The sequence below is a fragment of the Leptodactylus fuscus genome, chromosome 5 (genome assembly GCF_031893055.1).
Source record: "Leptodactylus fuscus isolate aLepFus1 chromosome 5, aLepFus1.hap2, whole genome shotgun sequence".
Classification (NCBI taxonomy): domain Eukaryota; kingdom Metazoa; phylum Chordata; class Amphibia; order Anura; family Leptodactylidae; genus Leptodactylus; species Leptodactylus fuscus.
In genome coordinates, this window is record NC_134269.1 from 170,433,485 (window position 1) to 170,454,339 (window position 20,855).

The 20,855-nt window shown below is 41.8% G+C and overlaps 1 protein-coding gene and 1 long non-coding RNA gene across 3 annotated transcripts in view; both read left to right on the top strand.

The window, feature by feature from the left end:
* Positions 1-20,488, top strand: part of DPYSL3 (dihydropyrimidinase like 3) — a 100,675-nt gene extending 80,187 nt beyond the window's left edge. For both annotated transcript variants that reach the window (XM_075274722.1, XM_075274723.1), the window contains exons 4-14: positions 601-765; positions 3,300-3,361; positions 3,645-3,725; positions 6,810-6,878; positions 11,013-11,133; positions 13,418-13,574; positions 14,189-14,330; positions 15,038-15,208; positions 17,588-17,767; positions 18,756-18,918; positions 19,976-20,488. In XM_075274722.1, coding sequence (XP_075130823.1) covers positions 601-765; positions 3,300-3,361; positions 3,645-3,725; positions 6,810-6,878; positions 11,013-11,133; positions 13,418-13,574; positions 14,189-14,330; positions 15,038-15,208; positions 17,588-17,767; positions 18,756-18,918; positions 19,976-20,067 — 1,403 coding nt within the window. In that variant the 3' untranslated portion in view covers positions 20,068-20,488. The remainder of the gene's footprint in view (positions 1-600; positions 766-3,299; positions 3,362-3,644; positions 3,726-6,809; positions 6,879-11,012; positions 11,134-13,417; positions 13,575-14,188; positions 14,331-15,037; positions 15,209-17,587; positions 17,768-18,755; positions 18,919-19,975) is intronic.
* LOC142205020 (uncharacterized) lies at positions 1,029-1,651 on the top strand. Its single transcript, XR_012716168.1, has 3 exons — positions 1,029-1,133; positions 1,226-1,240; positions 1,563-1,651. It is a non-coding gene; the product is annotated as an uncharacterized LOC142205020 (long non-coding RNA).
* Positions 20,489-20,855: the final 367 nt, after the last annotated feature.

Sequence of the window (20,855 nt, forward strand, 5' to 3'; positions counted from 1 at the left end):
AGAAACACTGGGATCGCATTCCAGATCCTGATTTATCTATTGCCACTAGTATGATGTGGAATCTGTTAGTATGTTCCTGCCACCGTGACTACAAGTAGCATTATATAGCGACAGGTCCCAGGATTACACAAACCTATGGTATGTTTTATTCTAAATTACTGCGCATTTTAGAGAAATCATGATGTTAAGTTCCAGGCTTGGGAAGATGTGTCCGCGGGGCTATTCCTCTATCTGGCACAGCTCGAGTGAGCGGTCCCTAGCTCTGAATGTGCTGACAGATTATCTTTATGTCTAAGGGGCCTCCTGCCTTAAATTGATGACAAATTCAGGTTCCAATTGTCCTCCCTATTCTTTGTTCTCGTAGAAGATAAGCTGCTATCATAGTAGCCAATTCCACTCTTCCCCATGTTTCTGCTGCTCAAGTCAATGTGCTTGTTTTTGGTGGCATTGGGTGAGGAAACCGGTGGACAAACACCCTGCCGACACTTAATGCATTTCATGTAGGACTATATTTTACAATATGATTAATGTCATACAAGTGACTGGCATACTGCACATTCTAACACACAAGATCTACTTCTTTGTTTGCTCCTTTCTTAGTTGACCATGTCATCCCAGAGCCAGAATGCAGTATCATTGAAGCCTTTGAGAAGTGGAGAGAGTGGGCCGATGGGAAGACATGCTGTGACTATTCCCTGCATGTAGATATCACCCACTGGAACGACAGTGTGAGACAAGAAGTGGAGACGCTTGTGAAGCAAAAAGGTGATGCCATGTAGTTTGTCTTATAGTAGAAGCTACAAATGTCTTTTTACATTATTAACTACAATACAATGAAGGGATTCGCAGGCGGTTGTACAGTAGACAGTCCACCAACTTGACCCATATTTATGCGAGTAGCTGGGCTTTAGGTATCAGATGCTATTTTATTCATCCATGACAACTCCAACCAAACTCAATGTTTAGTACTTTTGTATTGTAAGTTTAGATATAAGTGTCAGATGAATATGATTCCAGAATATTTAGACAAAATTATTGCTCCTAAAGATGCCTCAATACATAATGTGCTGCTACAAGACTCCATTTACCCTTGCTATCAACACAATGACAATGGAGGTTTTTGTGTGGCAGTAGTTGTCTAACCATAAGTGATAAGACTGCCTAACCATAAGTGATAAGACTGCCTAACCATAAGTGATAAGACTAACTAACCATATGTTATAAGACTGCCTAACCATAAGTTATATATCTGTCTAACCATAAGTAATAAGACTGCCTAACCATAAGTTATAAGACTGCCTAACCATAAGTTATAAGACTGCCTAACCATAAGTGATAAGACTGCCTAACCATAATTGATAAGACTGCCTAACCATAAGTGATAAGACTGCATAACCATAAGTGATAAGACTAACTAACCATATGTTATAAGACTGCCTAACCATAAGTTATATATCTGTCTAACCATAAGTAATAAGACTGCCTAACCATAAGTGATAAGACTGCCTAACCATAATTGATAAGACTGCCTAACCATAAGTGATAAGACTGCCTAACCATAGTGTTTTCAATAGGATTCTCAGGCAGTGCGTCTCATGCAAATAGTCTTTTACATGACTCAGATTTATAGAGTTGTCACTGCAAAGCTTTATAGGGAGGGTACTGTGAGCTGATGATGGAAATTTCTTACCTCCATATATAGATGTTATCTAGTGTGTTATACAGTTCTTGGCATGAATAAGTTCTGTGCCAGTTCTATATATTGAGCTTGTGTATACATCCTGTATATAATAAGATCAGATGTCTCTTCAAGTTGTACAAACTCTTTACCCATACAAAAGACCCCTTGTTATTTTGGAACGCATCTATAGGTGCGCATAGTGTAGTAGTCCAGTGTAGATCTACAGTATTCTTTTTTACAGTGTAGTGTCCAAAATTGTCCAATATTCAAAGGAGTTATCCAGTGTCCAATATTGATAACCTATCCATTAAGTCATCAATATTTGATCTGGCAACTGGGATCCTCGCAGATCTGCTATTTGAGACCATGTATATAACATCAGGAGCTGTGTTGTCCAAGGGCAGTAGATCTGCAGAGGTCCCGGATGTTGGACCCACCGCAATCTAAAATTGATGGTCTCTCCTAAGGATAGTTCATCAATATTAGAAACTAGATAACCCTTTTATAATGCGATATTAGAATAATATAATATAGTGACATGTTTCTGTTCCACTCTTCTGTACCCTAGAATTGTATTTGTTTTTATAGCTGCTGATTTTCCCTGTTATCCTCCTTTGTCTCCTTGTAATGTGTACCCAGCCATTCTTAGGGTCCATTAACATGGAGGAAAATGGTGAGGAATTTGGTGTGGAATTTCAGCGCTGAAAAAAAAGCCTCCCATTGACTTCAATGCTAGCAGAAAAAGGAACCCATTGAAGTCAATGGGAGGCTTTTTATTCAGCGCTGAAATTCCACACCAACTTCCTCACCATTTTCCTCTTGTGTGAATGGACCCTTACTCCAGCCTAGGTGCAGTACGTTCAGGATTACATTATATCTGCCATGTACCTATATGGAGGCTATAAGGTATTCTGTTTAGTTTTGTATTATTAGTACTGCTGTACTGGAATTACAGGAATGAAGTAACACCACATTTTTGGGTGTATTTCCCTATTCCCCGCAGCTGGAGTCCTTGTCAGACTTTTCAAGTTCTTTTTTTGTGAATTGTGTATTTTGGGTCCTGTATAGGTTTTTTTTCTTTCTTCGACCTTTATGTTTGGGATTAGAGGGCTAGATTCCATTGATATGCTGACTTTTCCCTGTCATTGGGTCTGTCATCATGTAAGATGGCCGTGTCAAGCCTTTAATAACAGGTTAAAATTCTTTCTTGCGGTACCATTCTGCTGCAAGTGAATGAACCTGTGTTTTCCCTTGTCACCGTGCCCAGGCTTCCCGCTTCCAAGCCCATAATTCTTGTATCTAAGGAGGTGATAATGACTTATATGTTCTGTCATAAATGTGTTATTTTAAGCTGACTTTTAAAGAGGACCTTGCACATTTGGTTTTCTTAGCGCTCTAGTGCATGGACGTTACATCTGGGATATCTCTCCTACCTTCTCGGCTCTGTTTTTCTGGAGCTAAATACTTGGTCGCGATGCCAAACAAGACCTTTCCTTACATGTTTAAGCTCTGCGGCCAACTCCTTCCATTCCACAGGAGTGTAATAATATCACATGTCCCTTGCTATTGCACAGGAAAAATCTGACACTGAGTTTCCATCTTTGCTTTTTATTCCCAGGTGTTAACTCTTTCATGGTTTACATGGCCTATAAAGATTTGTATCAGATGTCCAACACCGAGGTAAATTCTATTATATTTCCTTCCTCTCTGGGCTAGAATCCAAATAAAATGAATGTTCTTCTTTTAGTTTGTGTCTGTTGGAAACAAGACTCTGATCTGGAGAATTACTACATGTTTACAATCTTTAAGCAATAATATGGGACCTGTGTTGTCTCTGGTATATATTGTTTATTCATATAATGGCGTCATAGCTGTTATTCAACCGCCAGAAGTTCAGCTTTTTGCAATGAACGTGGACGTTTTCGGGTTTTGCATGCTAACATTGTGATTGTGTGTATTTCAGCTTTATGAGATCTTTACTTTCCTGGGAAGCCTGGGGGCTATTGCCCAGGTTCATGCTGAGAATGGAGACATCATTTCCCAGGTAAGTGTCAGCATTATGGGAACGCATGCAAGAGTAACAAACCTAAACAATAGACTTCTATCATCATACACATCAGGTATACATATAATATTTACAAGCTGGTTCCGTGAGCTTAAAAAGTGCAACCCTTAATGGTAGATGATGGCAAACATCCTAAAATATAGTTGCCTTCCTGATCTAAATAATTGGCAATCATTGAGGGGGGGGGGGGGGGGGGGTTCTGGGGAGGATGGAAGCAAAATTGTGGGAATGTGGGAGTGTATCACTAGGTGCCCCACACAATATAATGGCCACAGGTCCTACATACTATAGTTCCCGCACAGTAAGGGGCCCAGGGACTCTCTACTCCTCGGACTCCCCACTTCCTCTGTGGTCCGGACACCTACATCAAAACAACTCTGGAGCCCCATAAAGGCAATAAGTACTGAGAATCGTGCTCATTGCTCACTCTCATGCCCTGCCAGGAACCAGTGAGCACATTCATCACAACTAATGGAGCTCTTGTTGGTTATGAGGCCATTGCTCTCTGGGATCATCATTCAGGAGGGGAGTGCTGGCCAACTTCAGCAGGAGGACATTTTTAAATGTAAAACCATCCCCTTGTGTACGCCCCTGCCCCTGTAGAGCAGAACATTTCATTGTCGTACTGCATATACAGTAAAGAATACCGGTCTCTGGTGATGGTGAAACCTTCTAGAAGTAGAAGTACACGTCCCCTTGTCATTTTTACAGTCCTGGGTGTAAACTGATTGTTACAAAGTTGTCTTTACTGGTCTTTCATAAAATTACATGTAGTAATTAGACTGTGAATGATATGGTTAACGTTTTAGATATTGATAATTATGGTTTATATGGCAGAGGCCATTTATAGGCACCCACAGTAACTAGCTCCTGCTTTTCCTAGGTCCCAACATGGCTGCTGATGCCCAAAATTGTCTCTCCAACTCATTTTCTGTTACAAACTTATAGACTGCATACACGTACTTAGAAATTGTTCAATTGATGTAGATTTTAAGACATTTTATATGATTTGTGAACCCAACATAAGATTGTGATATATGATATATGTCTAGAGGAGCCACCTGTACTACACAGGCATTGATGCTGTTCAATAACAGACAGTGGCACTTTTGGGCTTACTATGGTGTATTAGGAAATGCACATAGTTCTCTTTTCAGCCCATTTGTAAACAGTTATATAAGTGGCCATCACCTTTAAGAGACAACACTGTGATTCATTTTCTGAATTACCATTAAATGGGATCAGAACAGTGAGATCCATAATACTAACAGTATTCCTATGAAAAGTCTCAGGGACCTCAAACTTATACCACTCACCCTACAATAGAGCAGCCTGGTAGAAACAGATGATCTGTATCTAGCAATAAGGAAAGTGGTTGATAGTATGGAGCAGAACCGGATCATGGAGATCAGTTAAAGAACACTTGTGGATTCTACTTGGATCTTGAGATTTAGAGCTAAAAATAAAGTAAAATATCTCCAATAACTTTCCCAAGTAAGGAAACAATCTTAACCCGCTACATTAAAGTACACAAATATATTTACTAAGCTGAATTTTCCATAAATAGACAATACATATTTAGGGATTTGATTGTGACAATTTTGCCAGTTTTTGCTAAGACTCTCGCTTTTGTAACAAGGGATTGCAATGATGAAAAGAGTCAGTTTTGGCCTGTGTGTTAATAGAATCCTAACCAGAGTCCCGTCCAAGCCCTGAACTGCAGTCGTTGGCTCGCATTCATCTATCCCTTTTAATTGATACAAAATGTTAGCAAGAGGTCAAGAATGCAAAATGGAGAAGATGAAGTCATTGAACGAAAAATCAGCTTCCTGAAGAAAGGACGGAACATTTACAAAGATTAGAAGCATCTTGTTAGCCTAATACTTGTCGTGAACATCATATATTAGTTTAGAATGCATGACGCATGTGTCATTGCAGGAATTAGGAGTTCTGGCGCGGTACCCTTGTATTGATGTAGGTGGTGCCTGGTGTGTTGTACTACAGCAGAGTATTTCTGTTATAGTATTAAGCAATGTCGTGACACTGTTAAATGTCATGTTCAATGTGATGTACAACGCACACTACCCCCTGAAGGATGATGGGGAAGCTGAGACAGGGATCGGTAAGATAATAGTGCTTGTTACCTGCTGGAGGGATCCAGTAAGTAGCAGCCTAAAGTCACCATGGGGGACACTTGTTACGGGGGTTGTGAAAGGGGACACTTACTGCATGGGGGCCAATAACAGGGCAGTATATTGTGTGCGTGGGGGGCCATGAAGACGGGATTTACTGTGTGTACACCAGTAAAGGGGGCAGCATATTATATGGGACCATAAGGAGGCAATATACCATGTGGGGTTAAAAAAGGGGGACCTTATACCATGTGCGCCCACTAAAGAGGGCTTTATACTTTGTTGGTGGCATTATACTGTGTGGGAGTCAGGAAAGGGGGCGCTATACCTTGTAGGGGGTTGGAGCTCCAGTCAAAAGTTTGCTATGGGGCCTGGTCTTTACTATAAACCTTTGGTACATCTATAGAATTTCCTAGATGAATATACGCTCTGTATGACCGCTTCATTAATAATTTCTAACAAGGTTATTCATGTCAGTTTATTATCAGAAATAATTATTTTCCCTGCTGAAAGACAGATTGTTCTGACATTGGATGTCACATTGTGTCGCAGTACATTAGTAGAATTATATACAGATAAGGAATGGCCATTGGTCTGGAGCCTGCTTTACTCTTCCTGTATACTCATCTTTATGTACTCGAAGACATAAATAATAAAAGTTATAACTGAACAATAAACTCCTATTTCTAGGTGATAGATATAGTTAGGATCAATGTCCGTGTCTTACTGGACAAACTTCCCAAATAGAGCACCATGTTGCAGCACTATTGCATGGCACCAGATGGTATTATTTTACATGTTGTAATTATAAAGCAACATAATGTCTTCTTTTCCTGAAACAGGCACCTTTTTTTACTTATAGTAATCCATAGACATGCAGAATAATAAATGCTGAATTATAATTTATTAACGATCCTTCATTTCATTATAGGAACAACAAAGAATGTTAGAAATGGGGATTACTGGACCAGAGGGTCATGTTTTGAGTCGGCCAGAAGAGGTAAGTGAATGGACTATCAGTCCCAAAAACCTAGAAAGCTTGTCCTGGATGTAATACTTGATTGAAAACTGATAGGAATGAATTTGGTCACCAATGTCTCCTTCCCAGGTGACGCACATGCCAGCTAACATATTTTTCTATCTTTGAGAAATCTTCTTCAGCCTTCCTGCCTAGTAATATTCCAAGTGGAATGACAAAAGAAGGGCGTGGGGTACACAATGAGGGGTTCTCCCAAACAACCAGTGAACCCCATGTGCTCCCATAAGTGTCAGTGCTGTACATAGACTCACATAAATGTGGATCTAGACCAGGGGTAGGCAACCTTTTCTGTTCGGCGTGCCGATTTAAATAAAAAAATTAAAGGTGAGGTCCTCGGAGTGCCGGGCAATAATTGTAAAGCTGACGACACCTATACTAAAGTCATATAGCACAAACCACAACATAGGGGTGCTGTCATACTGCGCTCCCAGCCACATGCGCTTACCGCTATTTGCCTGGATACACATGTTCTTTTCCATTAGAAGCAATGTAAGTACATGTGTAACCCACAATTAGTGGTAATGTATGTGACTGGGAGCAGAGTAAGGTCATACCTGTAAAGAGCTGACACACAATGTACCTGTATGCTCCATCCAGTCCTTGGCCGTTAGTAACTTCAGTTTTCTGTAAGGGAGCGTTCACACTACAGTTGGTGTCCGACGGCTAGTGTCCGCTGCTAATGTCCGTTCAAAATCTTGTGCGGATATTAGTATCGGACACTAGCTGTGTCCATGACATTTTGCATTGATTTAAACGGACACCGGGTGCGTTCTTTTACTGTCCGTGCCTGTCCTTAACTGTCCGTTATCAAAGATGTCCGACTTTTCAAGCGGACAACAAAACCCGACATGTAGGTTTTTCTGTCCGCTTGAAAAGTCGGACAGCTTTGGGAACGGACACTTAAGGACACCCACAAACAGTAAACTAACGCACCCGATGTCCATTTAAATCAATGCAAAATGTCACAGACACAGCTATTGTCCGCTGCTAATGTCCACACAAGATTTTGAACGGACATTAGCAGTGGACACTAGCTGTCGGACACCAACGGTAGTGTGAACGCTCCCTAAGTGAAACGCAGATTAATTTGTCACTTTTAGTTCCTGGTGGTGCAGTAACAGCAAAACCCCAGCCAGGAATAAATGGGTGTCACACTTTCAACAAAGTGGCCGCACTGGTGCCCAGGAACTGGATTTGGCTATAATTGCATCTAGTTACAGCGTCACCACCCAATAGAATCACACTAAGTCTGAGGCCCCACATTACAAAAATGCAGCTTTTTTATTGCAGATTTGGCTGGGTTTTTTCTTTCCGTCAAAGCCAAGAATGGCTAGAAAACGAACGGGAAATATATAGGAAGCTTCTTATATGTCTCCCTCCTGCTCAATCTACTCCTGGCTTCGGCTCAAAAAAACCAGCAAAATCCGCAACGAAAAAAAGCTGTTTCTGCAACGTGGAGCTTTAGCCTAAGGCCCCCACGTTGTTGGAACACAGCTTTTTTTGTTACATATTTTGCTGTGTTTTTCAGAGCCTAAACCAGGAGTGGATTGAGCAGGAGGGAGACATATAAGAAGCTTCCTATATATTTCCCATTACTTCTGTAGCCATTTTTAGCTTTGGTTGAAATAAACCGCATCAAAATCTGCAACAAAAATGCTGCATTTCTGCAATGTGGGGCCTCAGCCTTAGGCCTCCTGCATACAAATGGCACGGATGTGGTTTTCACTGACCTATACATTAAAAATGAATTGACAGGGCTGCAAATGCAGACAGATATAGGGGACGTATAGGACAGATATAGGGGACGTATAGGACAGATATAGGGGACGTATAGGACAGATATAGGGGACGTATAGGACAGATATAGGGGACGTATAGGACACATATAGGGGATGTATAGGACAGATATAGGGGATGTATAGGACAGATGTAGGACCTGTTCCATAGTTTTCAGTTCTTCAATTCGGCCCAGATACACAGCCACAAAAAGAATGGCTGTATATACGGGTCAATTGAAATGTATAGGTCTGTACTTTTATCCACAGTTGTAGATAAAGAGTCTGGTCATGTGCATTGCAGGTTACAACTCCATGTGCCTCATATTAATAGCAGTTAACCCCATCATGTCCCTCATATTAACCCCCCTGTGTGCTTTACATAAGGGACACTGATATGTGAGACATATGGAGGTAATAAGTGAATATCTTCATTTTATAGGTCCTTTATTAGTACCCCCATATGTCTCACACATCAGTAACCCTTATGTGAGCCACACAGGGTTAATGTGAGGGATATGATGGGGTTAACTGTTATTAATGTGAGGCACATGGAGTTACTAACACTAAATTAATAACCCCAAATGCCTGACAGTAATAAGAATAGTTAGTAACACACGTACTTGGTGTTTTTACTTTCACTTTGCTCCTCTCCTCTTCAGGGCTGCAGACGGCAGGAGCTCCTCACGTGTAGCAGCAGGTCCAGGGAGCCCTTATCCTGTGCAGTGAGAGGCTCACCTCTGATTGGTGGGCAGTGAGAGAAGGGGGCGTGTCCTACACCGCAGCTCTACCAGAGCACTGAAAGGACGCTCTCTCTCTCAATTTAGTGTGAAGTCTCAGGCTGGCTGCCGTGCCAGCAAAATATGCCTCGCGTGCCACGGGTTGCCGACCCCTGATCTAGACTGTAATGTAATATTATAATAATACAATAATATTGTATGGCGTTTCCAAGATGGTCCCTGACTAAAGCAAACCCTACAATGACATGTGTGGTCTTCCAAAGACAAAAGTGGACAGTTATTAAGAGAGCTGGATTCTTATAGTTCCTATCGACAATTCTTCCACTTCCCCTGCACTAATTTTGCTAATACCCCCATGTGTGACCTATGGAGGCCAGATGCTAATGCTAGGGGGTTTGATGTGCTGTGTCTTTGGATGGTTTGTGTATTCAGGACTGTGTGTATTTCTCTTCCATGTTCTAATGGAAGTATAGGTTTCAGATGTAAACTTTATGCTACGTTTGATTGTTGTGGCGCCTAAACAATTGCTATATCTGTGCGTCTTCATCCTGTTTGTATCTGGTGCTGGTTAGCCATTTCCTTGTGCTTATTGCTAATGTTAGGACATCATAACCTAAACCTTACCATACATTAGCAGCCACATTTCCTTGATGGACAGAGTAAATAAGCAGCAGATAAAATATATATATATATATATATATATATATATATATATATATACAATAGATAGTATATACAAATAAATAAAGGTATATGGAAGCAAAACCACACATACTGTACATGCTACAGAAGATAAAAGCAGTAGGGAATGTTTCATGCCTGTGACAATGTCTGAGCGTGAGCCAGTTCTCCAGTGTAATGATTATTTTAGTAATGGGAGAGGAAGTCATATGTAATGAGGAAAAGATGTGCACACGTAGCAGTGCAGCCTCACGTCCTGACTATTGAGCGCGCAGGAAGTCGACCTCCCTCTTACCGAACCGTTTGAATAGTGCATTTGCCAAGGATTTATATAACTTGAGCTCACAGGCTTTACTGGCTGTGATGTCCTGAATAAGAGATGCGCTATGTTGACAGGCTTCAGCCATAAAACCTCACAGTCCAGCAGATCTTATGTGGACAAAGTGCACGGCCCTGATTGGAAACAGATCCGCAAAACGCTATGATTTACGAAAGGATGAAGCGTCTGCATAGCAGCTGCACTTAATGTGCAAGATTTTGTGCCCGTAGTTCATAGTCAGGTTTATGGAAGAACACCTGCTCGACAAATTGGTGGCCCTTGTGGTAGAATTGGAAGTGATAGCTTACTGTTATATTCCAGTGCATTACATTGTACATGTAATATATCCAGTACATTGATTCCTACAAATCAGACTATGGCATTCTACTAATATATGCTATAATAAAGATATATAATGGAAAATATTATAACGGGTAAGTGTGAGATACTTGGAGGGTCCAGTGTTTAGTCATTTCTCCTGTTGTTCTTGTGTACCATTGCTGTTTTTCACTGTTTCTTGAGGTTGCTAACGCTTCTCGTGCGATGTTCTTCAGCGTCCTGTGTCTCTTTGTTCTTTCAGCTGGAAGCAGAAGCTGTTTTTCGTGCCATAACCATTGCAAGCCAAACAAACTGTCCACTATATGTGACCAAAGTGATGAGCAAAAGCTCAGTAGACCTCATCTCCCAAGCCAGGAAAAAAGGTGAATGACCAGATATCTGTAGTCTAAATTTAGTGCTTACAAAGTGATAAGGATGAAATGAAGGTGACAAATAATATCTATTTTCTCAAATATATCTCTTTAAGTGGCTGAAACCTCCAATTCTAGTGCAGTGCAAAGGCTGGACATACACATTAGATCAATGTCCGCCACCATGCCGACTTTGGGGTTGGGAGGAAACACAGTTCACCATTTACTATGTGTCGCAGCTTCTGCCGTTTCCCCAGTGGCAGATCTTGGGAAAGATAAGGATCTCGCAGTGCCTGGCAGTGGTGTCTTGCCCTCTCCACAAACATGCATGTGTATTGAGGAATCAAGCAAGGTTCCATCATTCAGCCACCTTATGGACTGTAAGGAGCAGCAGAGATCTTAGGTTAGGGATCACATTGCATCAGAATGATCCTAAGAGCTAATTTACTTCTTAAAAATAAGAGAACACGGTACAAAAGCTATTTTCTATTTTCTGTTCCTTCTTTATGGTGCAGCAGTCAGTTCCTCCTCGACACTGAATGCCACATGGTCGTAACCATTTATTGACATGGCAACTGTATTCAAAGCCCTGTACAATGGCACTTGCTCTAGCCCAGGCAATGCTTGATGCGGATACAGAGGCCCTTTATGGAATTTATACACAAAGTCCAGTTATTATGTATCATACAATGCCAACTATAAAGGCTCCCAGCTGCGTGCCTTCCTACCCACTCTGGTGTAAGCTTTCGGGGCATGAACAGCATGAAGATTGGGGCCCTTCTTTATGAGACATTCCTCTTTCAAGCTAAGGACTTCCTCCTGAACAGCCCTGTATTAAAACTTGTGGATGTTCATAGATGATAACGGACATGTATACACTGCGGCTTTCACAACAACAACAGCTTAAAGGCAGTCTATCACCAGGATGAAGCATGTTAAACCAGCAACAAAGTTAGGCCTGGTTCACATCTGTGTTGGGTATTCAATTCGGGGAGTTGGCTTGGGGAACACCTGAACAAAATACTGAATGCATTAAAAAAGTGGTTCGCTAAGAAACCACTTGGACCCCATAGACTATAATGGGGTCCCTGTGTTTTCCGCGTAGTGTCTGCACGAATCATGCGCAGAGGAAAGTGCTGCTTGCACCAAACGCAGATGTGAACCAGGCCTAGATAGGTTGGGCTCAACTGAATGTATCTCCTTTTTCTCCATGAAAATTCACGTATCCATTGCTGAGATATTCATTTATTTTACAATATGCAAATTAGCAATCTGGGCCACTGAGGACGGCTCTGTTGCACCAAAAGGTACACTCCTCGCTACTACAATACGGCTGGTGATACTTGGCATAGTAGAGCAGTTTGGAGCAATGGAGCCACCCCCGAAGCTCCAGATTGCTTATTCACATATGGTAAAATAAAATAATATCTCGGCAACAGGCAGGAATTTTTATAGGGAAATGTGTGTTACTTTCAGGTGAGCCTGACCTATCTAGCTGTGTTTAATATGTTTCATCCTGGTGCCAGACTCCCTATAATGTTGATGCCTTATGATGTGGAAAAACTGCTTGTTTTGTTGCAGATTTTACTGCGTTTTTTTTTTTTGTTTGTTTTTTTTTAGCCAAAGCCAATAGTTGATTGAAACAGGGAAATATATAGGTAGTTCTTATACTTTTTATACTTTTCCCTTCTGTTAATTCGACTCCTGGCTTTGGCTTAAAAAAACACAGCAAAACCTGCAACAAAACCCAGCAACTTCCAGGGGTCGCAGCAGCAGCCCCCCAGAGTTTGGCTTGTTTCCCTGGTAATCCTTTTCCTCTTGTGCCCAGTGATGACATTGATGAAATTATGTAATGAAAATGAATAGGACTTGTCTGTGCTTGTGGCATAATGTGCATTATTTTCTCTGTCATTTTTCTCAGCTTTGCCATTTTTTTTTTTTTTTTTTATTTTAAAAAATGCCATGAATAGAAAAAAAAGTATAGAAAGTGTTCCTGTTAACTGTTGCAAGGCCAGTGAAGTGACCTAGAACTACACGCAATCACATCACTCTGCAAAGTTAAAGTAAAAATTAGTGCTTAGTGTTTTCTCATACACTGTATGTTGCATTAAACCCCTGGAGCAATGTCTGCAATGTAGCTACAGTGACCATTGTGCTTCTTTATGTGGCGTATATATTCCTGTACACGGAGTGAATATCATTTTATAACCCTTTTTTGGATAAACCAGCCCAGGTTACATTTATTGATCCCATAAATTTGACAGCGGCGTTAACATATCAATGTGTCAATTTTCAGGTAATGTTGTTTTTGGGGAGCCAATCACGGCCAGCCTGGGCACTGACGGTACACACTACTGGAGCAAGAACTGGGCTAAAGCTGCAGCTTTTGTGACTTCACCACCACTGAGCCCCGATCCCACCACCCCTGACTACATTAACTCCCTTTTGGCCAGGTAAGAACAAGATGACCACAGAGAAACAAGTTCACAAATGCAAAACTGCAGCGGATCGCCAAGGCTTGGCTTCAGCTTTCCACAGGACCACCTTTCCAAATTATTCTGTGTGAACATACCTCAAACACGACAAAATACACATTGCATCATCAATAGTACCCAGCATATCAGAGCATTTGGGTAATAAATGAATATAACATTGGTACCTATATACAGCTTACAGCTGGGTAGGGACTTTGTGTATGGGCATCTAAAGACCCCCACCTAAGTTTGCCTAACTAAAAAGGTTATCCGTCATCTCCTTACATATATACTAATTGAGATAAGTGCTCTGATGTAATTGCTTAGCTGCATGCTGCAAAATACATGACCTCATTACTCAGTGCCATTTAGTCGGGCCGCTCCTCGGAGAACACCCTATGATGTGGTGTTTCTCAGCAGACATTTGATATGGTTTATCACTTCTTAGGAATCGTACAGCTGCAGGATTACTCCAGACCTGCTGATAGTCCTTCCACTCAAATCTCATTACTGCCACCTAATGGCCATATGTCAGACAACAGAATTAGAAATAGTACGGTATAACAAGCAAAACTTTTGGGCTGTCTTCACAGTGGTGACCTGCAGGTGACCGGCAGTGCTCATACTACATTCAGCACAGCACAGAAGGCTATCGGGAAGGACAACTTCACTCTTATTCCAGAAGGAACAAATGGTATCGAGGAGAGAATGTCCATCATCTGGGACAAGGCAGTGGTAAGACCCTAACTGTTCCAGGAGGCTTCTGTACTTGTGGCACATTCACTTTAAAGGGATTCTATCATTAAAATGACATTTTTTCTCAATAACATGTAGGAATAGCCTTAAGAAAGGCTATTCTTCTCCTTACCTCTAGTTGTCTTCTCCGCGCTGCCATTCAGTAGAAATCCCGGTTTTCTTCTGTATGCAGATGAGTTCTATCGCAGCACTGGGGGCGGTCCCCAGCACTCAAACAGCCCTTGGGGCGGGCCCCAATGCTGCGAGAGAACTCTCCAGTGACGCCTCCATCTTCGGCTGGAACAGCCTCTCTCTGTTTGTTCTTCCAGCGCTGGCTTCAAACTTCTAGGCATGCGCAGTTGGCTATGCCGTCGGGCCTTGGGCAGAGCAGACTGCACATGCCCGCAGCAGATGGAGGCTGGAGAGTTCTCTCGTAGGGAAACCTCCAGTGCGGTTTGAGCGCTGGAGCCCGCCCCCAGTGCTGCTAGAGAACTCATTTGCATACAGAAGAAAACCGTGATTTCTACCGAACGGCGGCACGGAGAAGACATCTAAAAGTAGGAGAAGAATAGCCTTTCTTATGGCTAATTCATACGTGTTATCAACAAAAAAAAATGTCATTTCAATGATTGAATCCCTTTAAATAAATAAGAGCACACCAACCCGTGAATTGAAAAACATCAACCACCCTCCTTGTGTTTTATTAGGCTACAGGCAAAATGGACGAAAATCAGTTTGTTGCTGTAACCAGTACCAATGCTGCCAAGATCTTCAACCTGTACCCCAGGAAAGGCAGAATAGCCGTGGGCTCAGACAGTGACTTGGTTATCTGGGATCCAGACGCAGTGAAAATTGTGTCTGCTAAAAGTCACCACTCGGTAAGTGACAGTAAAGCTCTTAGGTTCCTAATATGTGGAGCACATAATGTCCCGCTGTGATTTACTACGTGGTTATTATATTGGCTTTTATATTTCGGAGTATCAATGATCTAATTGTATGATGACGTGTCTTGGATCTGTATAACAGCAGGAATAATAGTCCAGCAATGACTAAGCCAGATCATAAAAACTAATAAACCGACTCCTCATTATCCCACAATATGTCCGACACGATATAAAAGAAAGCATGCTCTTATATTTTTATGGCCACAATATTAAAACCCGTGCATTACAAGGATATTCTGCTTTGTTATTCACCAGTTGGCCCTGTTAGCTTGGGTATGTATGTACAATGACTTACTGTATTAATATATCTTGGTTTATCAGAGTTATATCCAACGCTATCCGTATAGATCAGGAGTACTAAACTACGTTTAGTAAAGATCCACTGACTGGGGTCTGCCATGACGTGAAGGTCCAAGCTGAATAGTAGCTGAACATATCCAGGTTTAGACAAGAAAAACTAGGAAAAAACATATCAGATTAAGTTTACCTTCCATTAGGTAGGGTTTCTGAAAGCAGAACTCCAGTTCTAAACAACTTTTCATAAATGAATAGTACAGATGAATAGAAGAAGCTTTGTAATATACTATTAAGGAGATCTGTTTCCTTCTCCACTACTTAGTCTGCTTGACTTGGAGAAATAGGCCTCCCTCTCTGTGAGTTACTCCTAAGTACCATTGTCCTATACCAACCCCCTTTTACTTCCCAATGAAGACACATACAACGCACTGGATTTAAGTTGGCCTGGAACAGGCCGATTTATTAACATATTACACAGTAGTGAACAACAAGCACCGCCTAAAACGGGAGGTGCATATATAAAACCCCCATAATTGAAACATAGTAACAGTAATAAACGACCCCTGATAAAGTGCTTCAACTATAGCCTGTCCCACCCTCGGAAAGGCCACATCCCCATCTGCCCAGGCGCAATAACCCCGACCTCGGGCAGAGCTACGAACAATTTAAACGTAACACAAGACTGAGACCCCTAAAGGGACGAAAACCCAAATAGGGGACATCCCAGGCTTCAAACAACCCCCACCAGGGACCACATACTAATGATGAGGTCCTCCAAACTGCCCGCTAGGCCTCTATCCCCACTAACCCCCGACTAACACAACCCTCTAAGAAACTCTAAATTAAGGAAGGGCAGACGGGACACTCGATGCTTGCTGCTACTCACTGACCCCGGACCAACTGTGGCCCTACCTTTAATAACCCCCGGCTCCGCCCCTAATTTTTGCGCCTAAATTCGCCCAATCGAATCCCTTCCTTTTGTCTCATCCTCCCCTCAGTCATGGCGTCCCTATTCCTTAAGGCCTAGAGCCTTATCTTCCCTTCTCCTTATCTTCAATCCGACTATTTACATAGAGATCTGTTTGGGTATTCAGCCTCACACACAGATCTCTATAGGGAAGGGAGAGGAAGGATTGTTTCATTGCCACATTCTGTGCAGTGGTAGCCTCTTATCTACAAGCATAGCAGTGTTAAAAGTACTTCCTGGCTCACAGAGTAGCAGTGTGGAACGGCAGCAAATATGTGGGGTGTCTTTTCCATTACCTTCTTTCTCCCCTTCTCTCTTCCTAGACAAATAGCGATACCAAAGAGCTGTATAATCTGTACACTGTCATAACTATCTTTGTTAAAGAGGACCTACTACCACAGGTTTAGTAAATACCTGATTCCCTATATAATAACAAGTCACTTATTCCTCGCGGAAATCTATGAATACATTGATAATTGGGTGTTACGAGTTTTCTTGTCCCTACACCAGGGATCAGCAATCGTTGGCTTTCCTGCTGTTGTGAAGCTCCCAGCATGCTCCAGTCACTTCTGTGGGACTTCTGGGAACAGCCAAGCAAATGTGCATGCTGGGAAGTGTAGTTTCACAATGGATGGAGTGCAAAAGTTTGCTGATCTGCACAGCCAGACACTGTATGTAGGGACTCGCACGCAACTGGTGTGTCAGTTTTATACTGACACTGGACTGGTACGAAGCAAAGTTCTAGGAAAATGTTTTAGTTTTATTTTCTGGAGAATATAAATAATTCTTGAAACAGATATTAATAGATCATATTAAAAAGTTCTCTATAGGCAATTGAACCATAAAGTGAGAGGACAGTGAGATGTAGCAGGGTTGACATTGCCCTATCAGCTTTGGCTGATCATTGTAAAAAGTGTAATAAGTTCAATGCAATGCAAGCTCTTGAGAAAACCGTGTTAAAGGACGGTCCAGTTGCATTCACAGTGGTTAGTTATTAGAAATGTCCAGTAACCGAAATATAACACCTCGTGCTCTGTTGTGTATTTTAGGCCGCAGAATATAATATCTTTGAAGGCATGGAGCTGCGAGGAGCACCACTGGTGGTCATCTGCCAAGGCAAGATCATGATGGAGGACGGTACCTTACATGTGACCCAGGGAACAGGGCGCTTCATCCCCTGTAGTCCATTCACTGACTATGTGTACAAGCGAATCAAAGCCAGGACTAAGGTAAGATTATGTCTTTATAGATTCTATAATCTGTGGATAGGTCTCCGGCCCTCAGACCCAGAATTAGGTTTTAACTGATCCGATCTCCTCATGTGTTAAAAAGCATCAGCCAGAAGAAATTATAGAAGGCTTTGTGATATTTTCCATGCTGAGATATGGCCACTTCAAAATATAAACCTGAGGCTGCACTACTGAAACACTCAGACAAAGTATCTGCGTCCGATTTCGTTTAGGTGCAGTGTTTTCACAGAAACCTTGTTTGTGCCTGTAGAAATGACTAAATATATTAACAAGAGCCACTATTCAAACCAGTAACATGTAAATCTGTGTTTGTATGTGTATAGAGAATGATGACTCTGGTGCTCGGGATCTGCTCATGACAGATACATATATATTTCAAGTAAGCCGTTTAGGATGGTCTATGTTAAACTTTTGCCTCTTAGGGCTAGTTCACACTGGGGTCCGCGTGAACACATTCCGTCGCGGCTTTTCGCTCCGGATTAGGCCCAAATGAATGGGCCTAGTCTGGAGGGTGGTGTCGCGACCCCACCTGAAGAAAGGGCATCTCGCTTTTTTTTCTGCGAGCGGGAACAAACCGCTCACAGAAAACGGAATTGACCGGCTCGAGGCGGCTGGATTTTGACGTGGATTCTGTGACTATTTTGCCCCGTGTGAACTAGCACTTAGTAGAACCTCAGACAGCTTTTGGACATCGCTGGATAGACAGTGCGAGTGTTTAGTGTTACTATTTGTTATAAAGCGCCATCATACTCCAGAGCACTTTTTAGACAGTAAGTCACTCTTTGAAGTAGGGGTCACAGGCTCAATTTCATTTATTTGGGGAGTGGGAGGAAACCCATGCAAATACAGGGAAAATAAAAAAAAAATTCAATGTAGATATTGTGCTTGGCTGGATTCGAACCTGTTGTGACCCAGTGCTGTCCAATTTATACTATATGATCCAAATACATTCGTGCTTCCTCCACAGATCGCAGATTTACATGCTGTACCCCGGGGTATGTATGATGGACCAGTCTTTGACTTATCATCAACTCCTAAAGCTGGCACTCCAGCCGGCTCTGCTAAGGGGTCTCCAACCAGGCAGACTGCACCAGTCCGAAACTTGCACCACTCTGCATTTAGTCTAGCAGGTATGTATATAAAATGTTTATATATTTATTATATGTAATAGGTTTTCCTAAACTAGAAGCTTTTTACTGTAAGGGTCGCATAAGATTCTGCAGTTACTTGTATCTGTCTTGACTACTGAGTTTCTGACAGCAGTAGTAATGAAGGAAGCCATTATTACCTTGTACCGTTCTTCTTGGTATGGGCAGCATGATAAGGACTACATACTTGCCAGGATCCTCAAATTTGCTGGGACAGGTTTTAAGCAAAGCTGCTCAAAAGTTGGGGTTCCTGTTGAGTCAGTCCAGGGTATGAACTTAAAGGGGTTATGTGTAAAGAATATCTATCCTCTATTCATAGGATAAAGGATGATTAGCTGATCCATGGGGTCTGGTCTTTGAGACCCCCACCATTACTACAACCATTGTGAATTCAGCCTGACTCCATGTAGACGTGTCCCTTGCTGGACAGAGCGCCAGAAGCCCCTTGCTTCAATGGGAGCACTTAGAGATAGCCGAGCACTGTATTTCAGCCATTGGGATTGATGGGGATCTCGCCAGTCAGACCCCTATCCTCTATCCTATGAGGAAAGGATAAATATTCTTCATGGATAGAGAATATATATATATATATATATATATAACCCCGCTAAATAGCTCTGTTTCTGGGAAGAATTCCTGGTTTATATGCAGCCTTTTGAGTAGAGAGTTATGATAACCCTGTGCCCATACAAGTGCCCCTCTGTGGTGCCCATGACAATAGTAACCACCCCCGCACCATTATACCTCTGTGGCCTGCCTGGGTTACATCCAAAAAAAGCATTTGTCCTCCTGTTTCTGCAAGTTACAGCTTCTTGCTCAATAATTTTTAATAAAGTAGCTCACCATATACTTAAAGCTGGCATAAATCTTTTATTAGTGCAGAAACTGTAATAACATACGAAACAAAACTCATCATAAAATGAGAAAGCGTTAAAGGTATTTAATTTACTTGCTGGCGCTGTGCTTCACGTCAAAGCTAAGTACAGGATTTCTCACGCTGAGATTTCACACCTAATATTTCAATCCGCTTTGTTCGCAGGGAACCAGGGCGATGAGAGCGGCGTACGTTCTGGTAGCAGGAGAATTGTAGCTCCCCCTGGTGGACGCTCCAATATAACATCTCTCAGTTAAACAACCAAGAGCCATAAAAGTGTGGGAAACAACCAAATGGTACAATTGGTATTTAAGAGAGAAGTTCAAAGATAAATTAAAGTGAAGTTCAAGCTGAAGAATTCTTAACCTTCAGGCCTTATGTTTTACAATTGCTTTTTGCTACCTAGCTTTAAAAGTGTCGCTGTTTTATTTCTCCATCATTGCATAGCCTTAAGTTTCAACCAGTGCATGCAGTTCAGTCCGTGCGGTTTCCAGAGAGTGTCTGGAGAGGTTTCTTTCTCCTGTGGTTATTTTATGATTTTTTTTTTTTTTTTTTTTAATGAGGCATTGAACACAGACATCTGTTGGATAAATTCATTAGTTGTGGAAAATTCTGGATCTTCTGTCAAGCTTTTCTGTTTTTATACAAGAATTGCAATAAAATGGAGGTCCCACCAAATGCCTTGTCTTCCTGTGTCTTATTCTTAAACATGTTTTATATACGGTACTTATTGCCATGTAAATCGACCAAACTGGGAACGCCATGCCCTTTTAGCGTTGACCACTCTCAGACATATCACTTTGCGTCCACACACAGTATAATGCCCCTTCAGTGATCCCAACATAGTTTCGCACCACTTGTAGGCTCTTCGGTATAAAGTACAGCTCATATAAATAATGCCCTTTCGTTGTGACCCCAACATTACTAATGATACCAAGTTCACTGTGGCCCCCAAAGTATAACGCCTCTTTAGTGACTCTTACATGGTATCATGCCACTACCGTGTAAGGGCCAGCTCATTGCAGCCTCCAAAGTATAAATAATG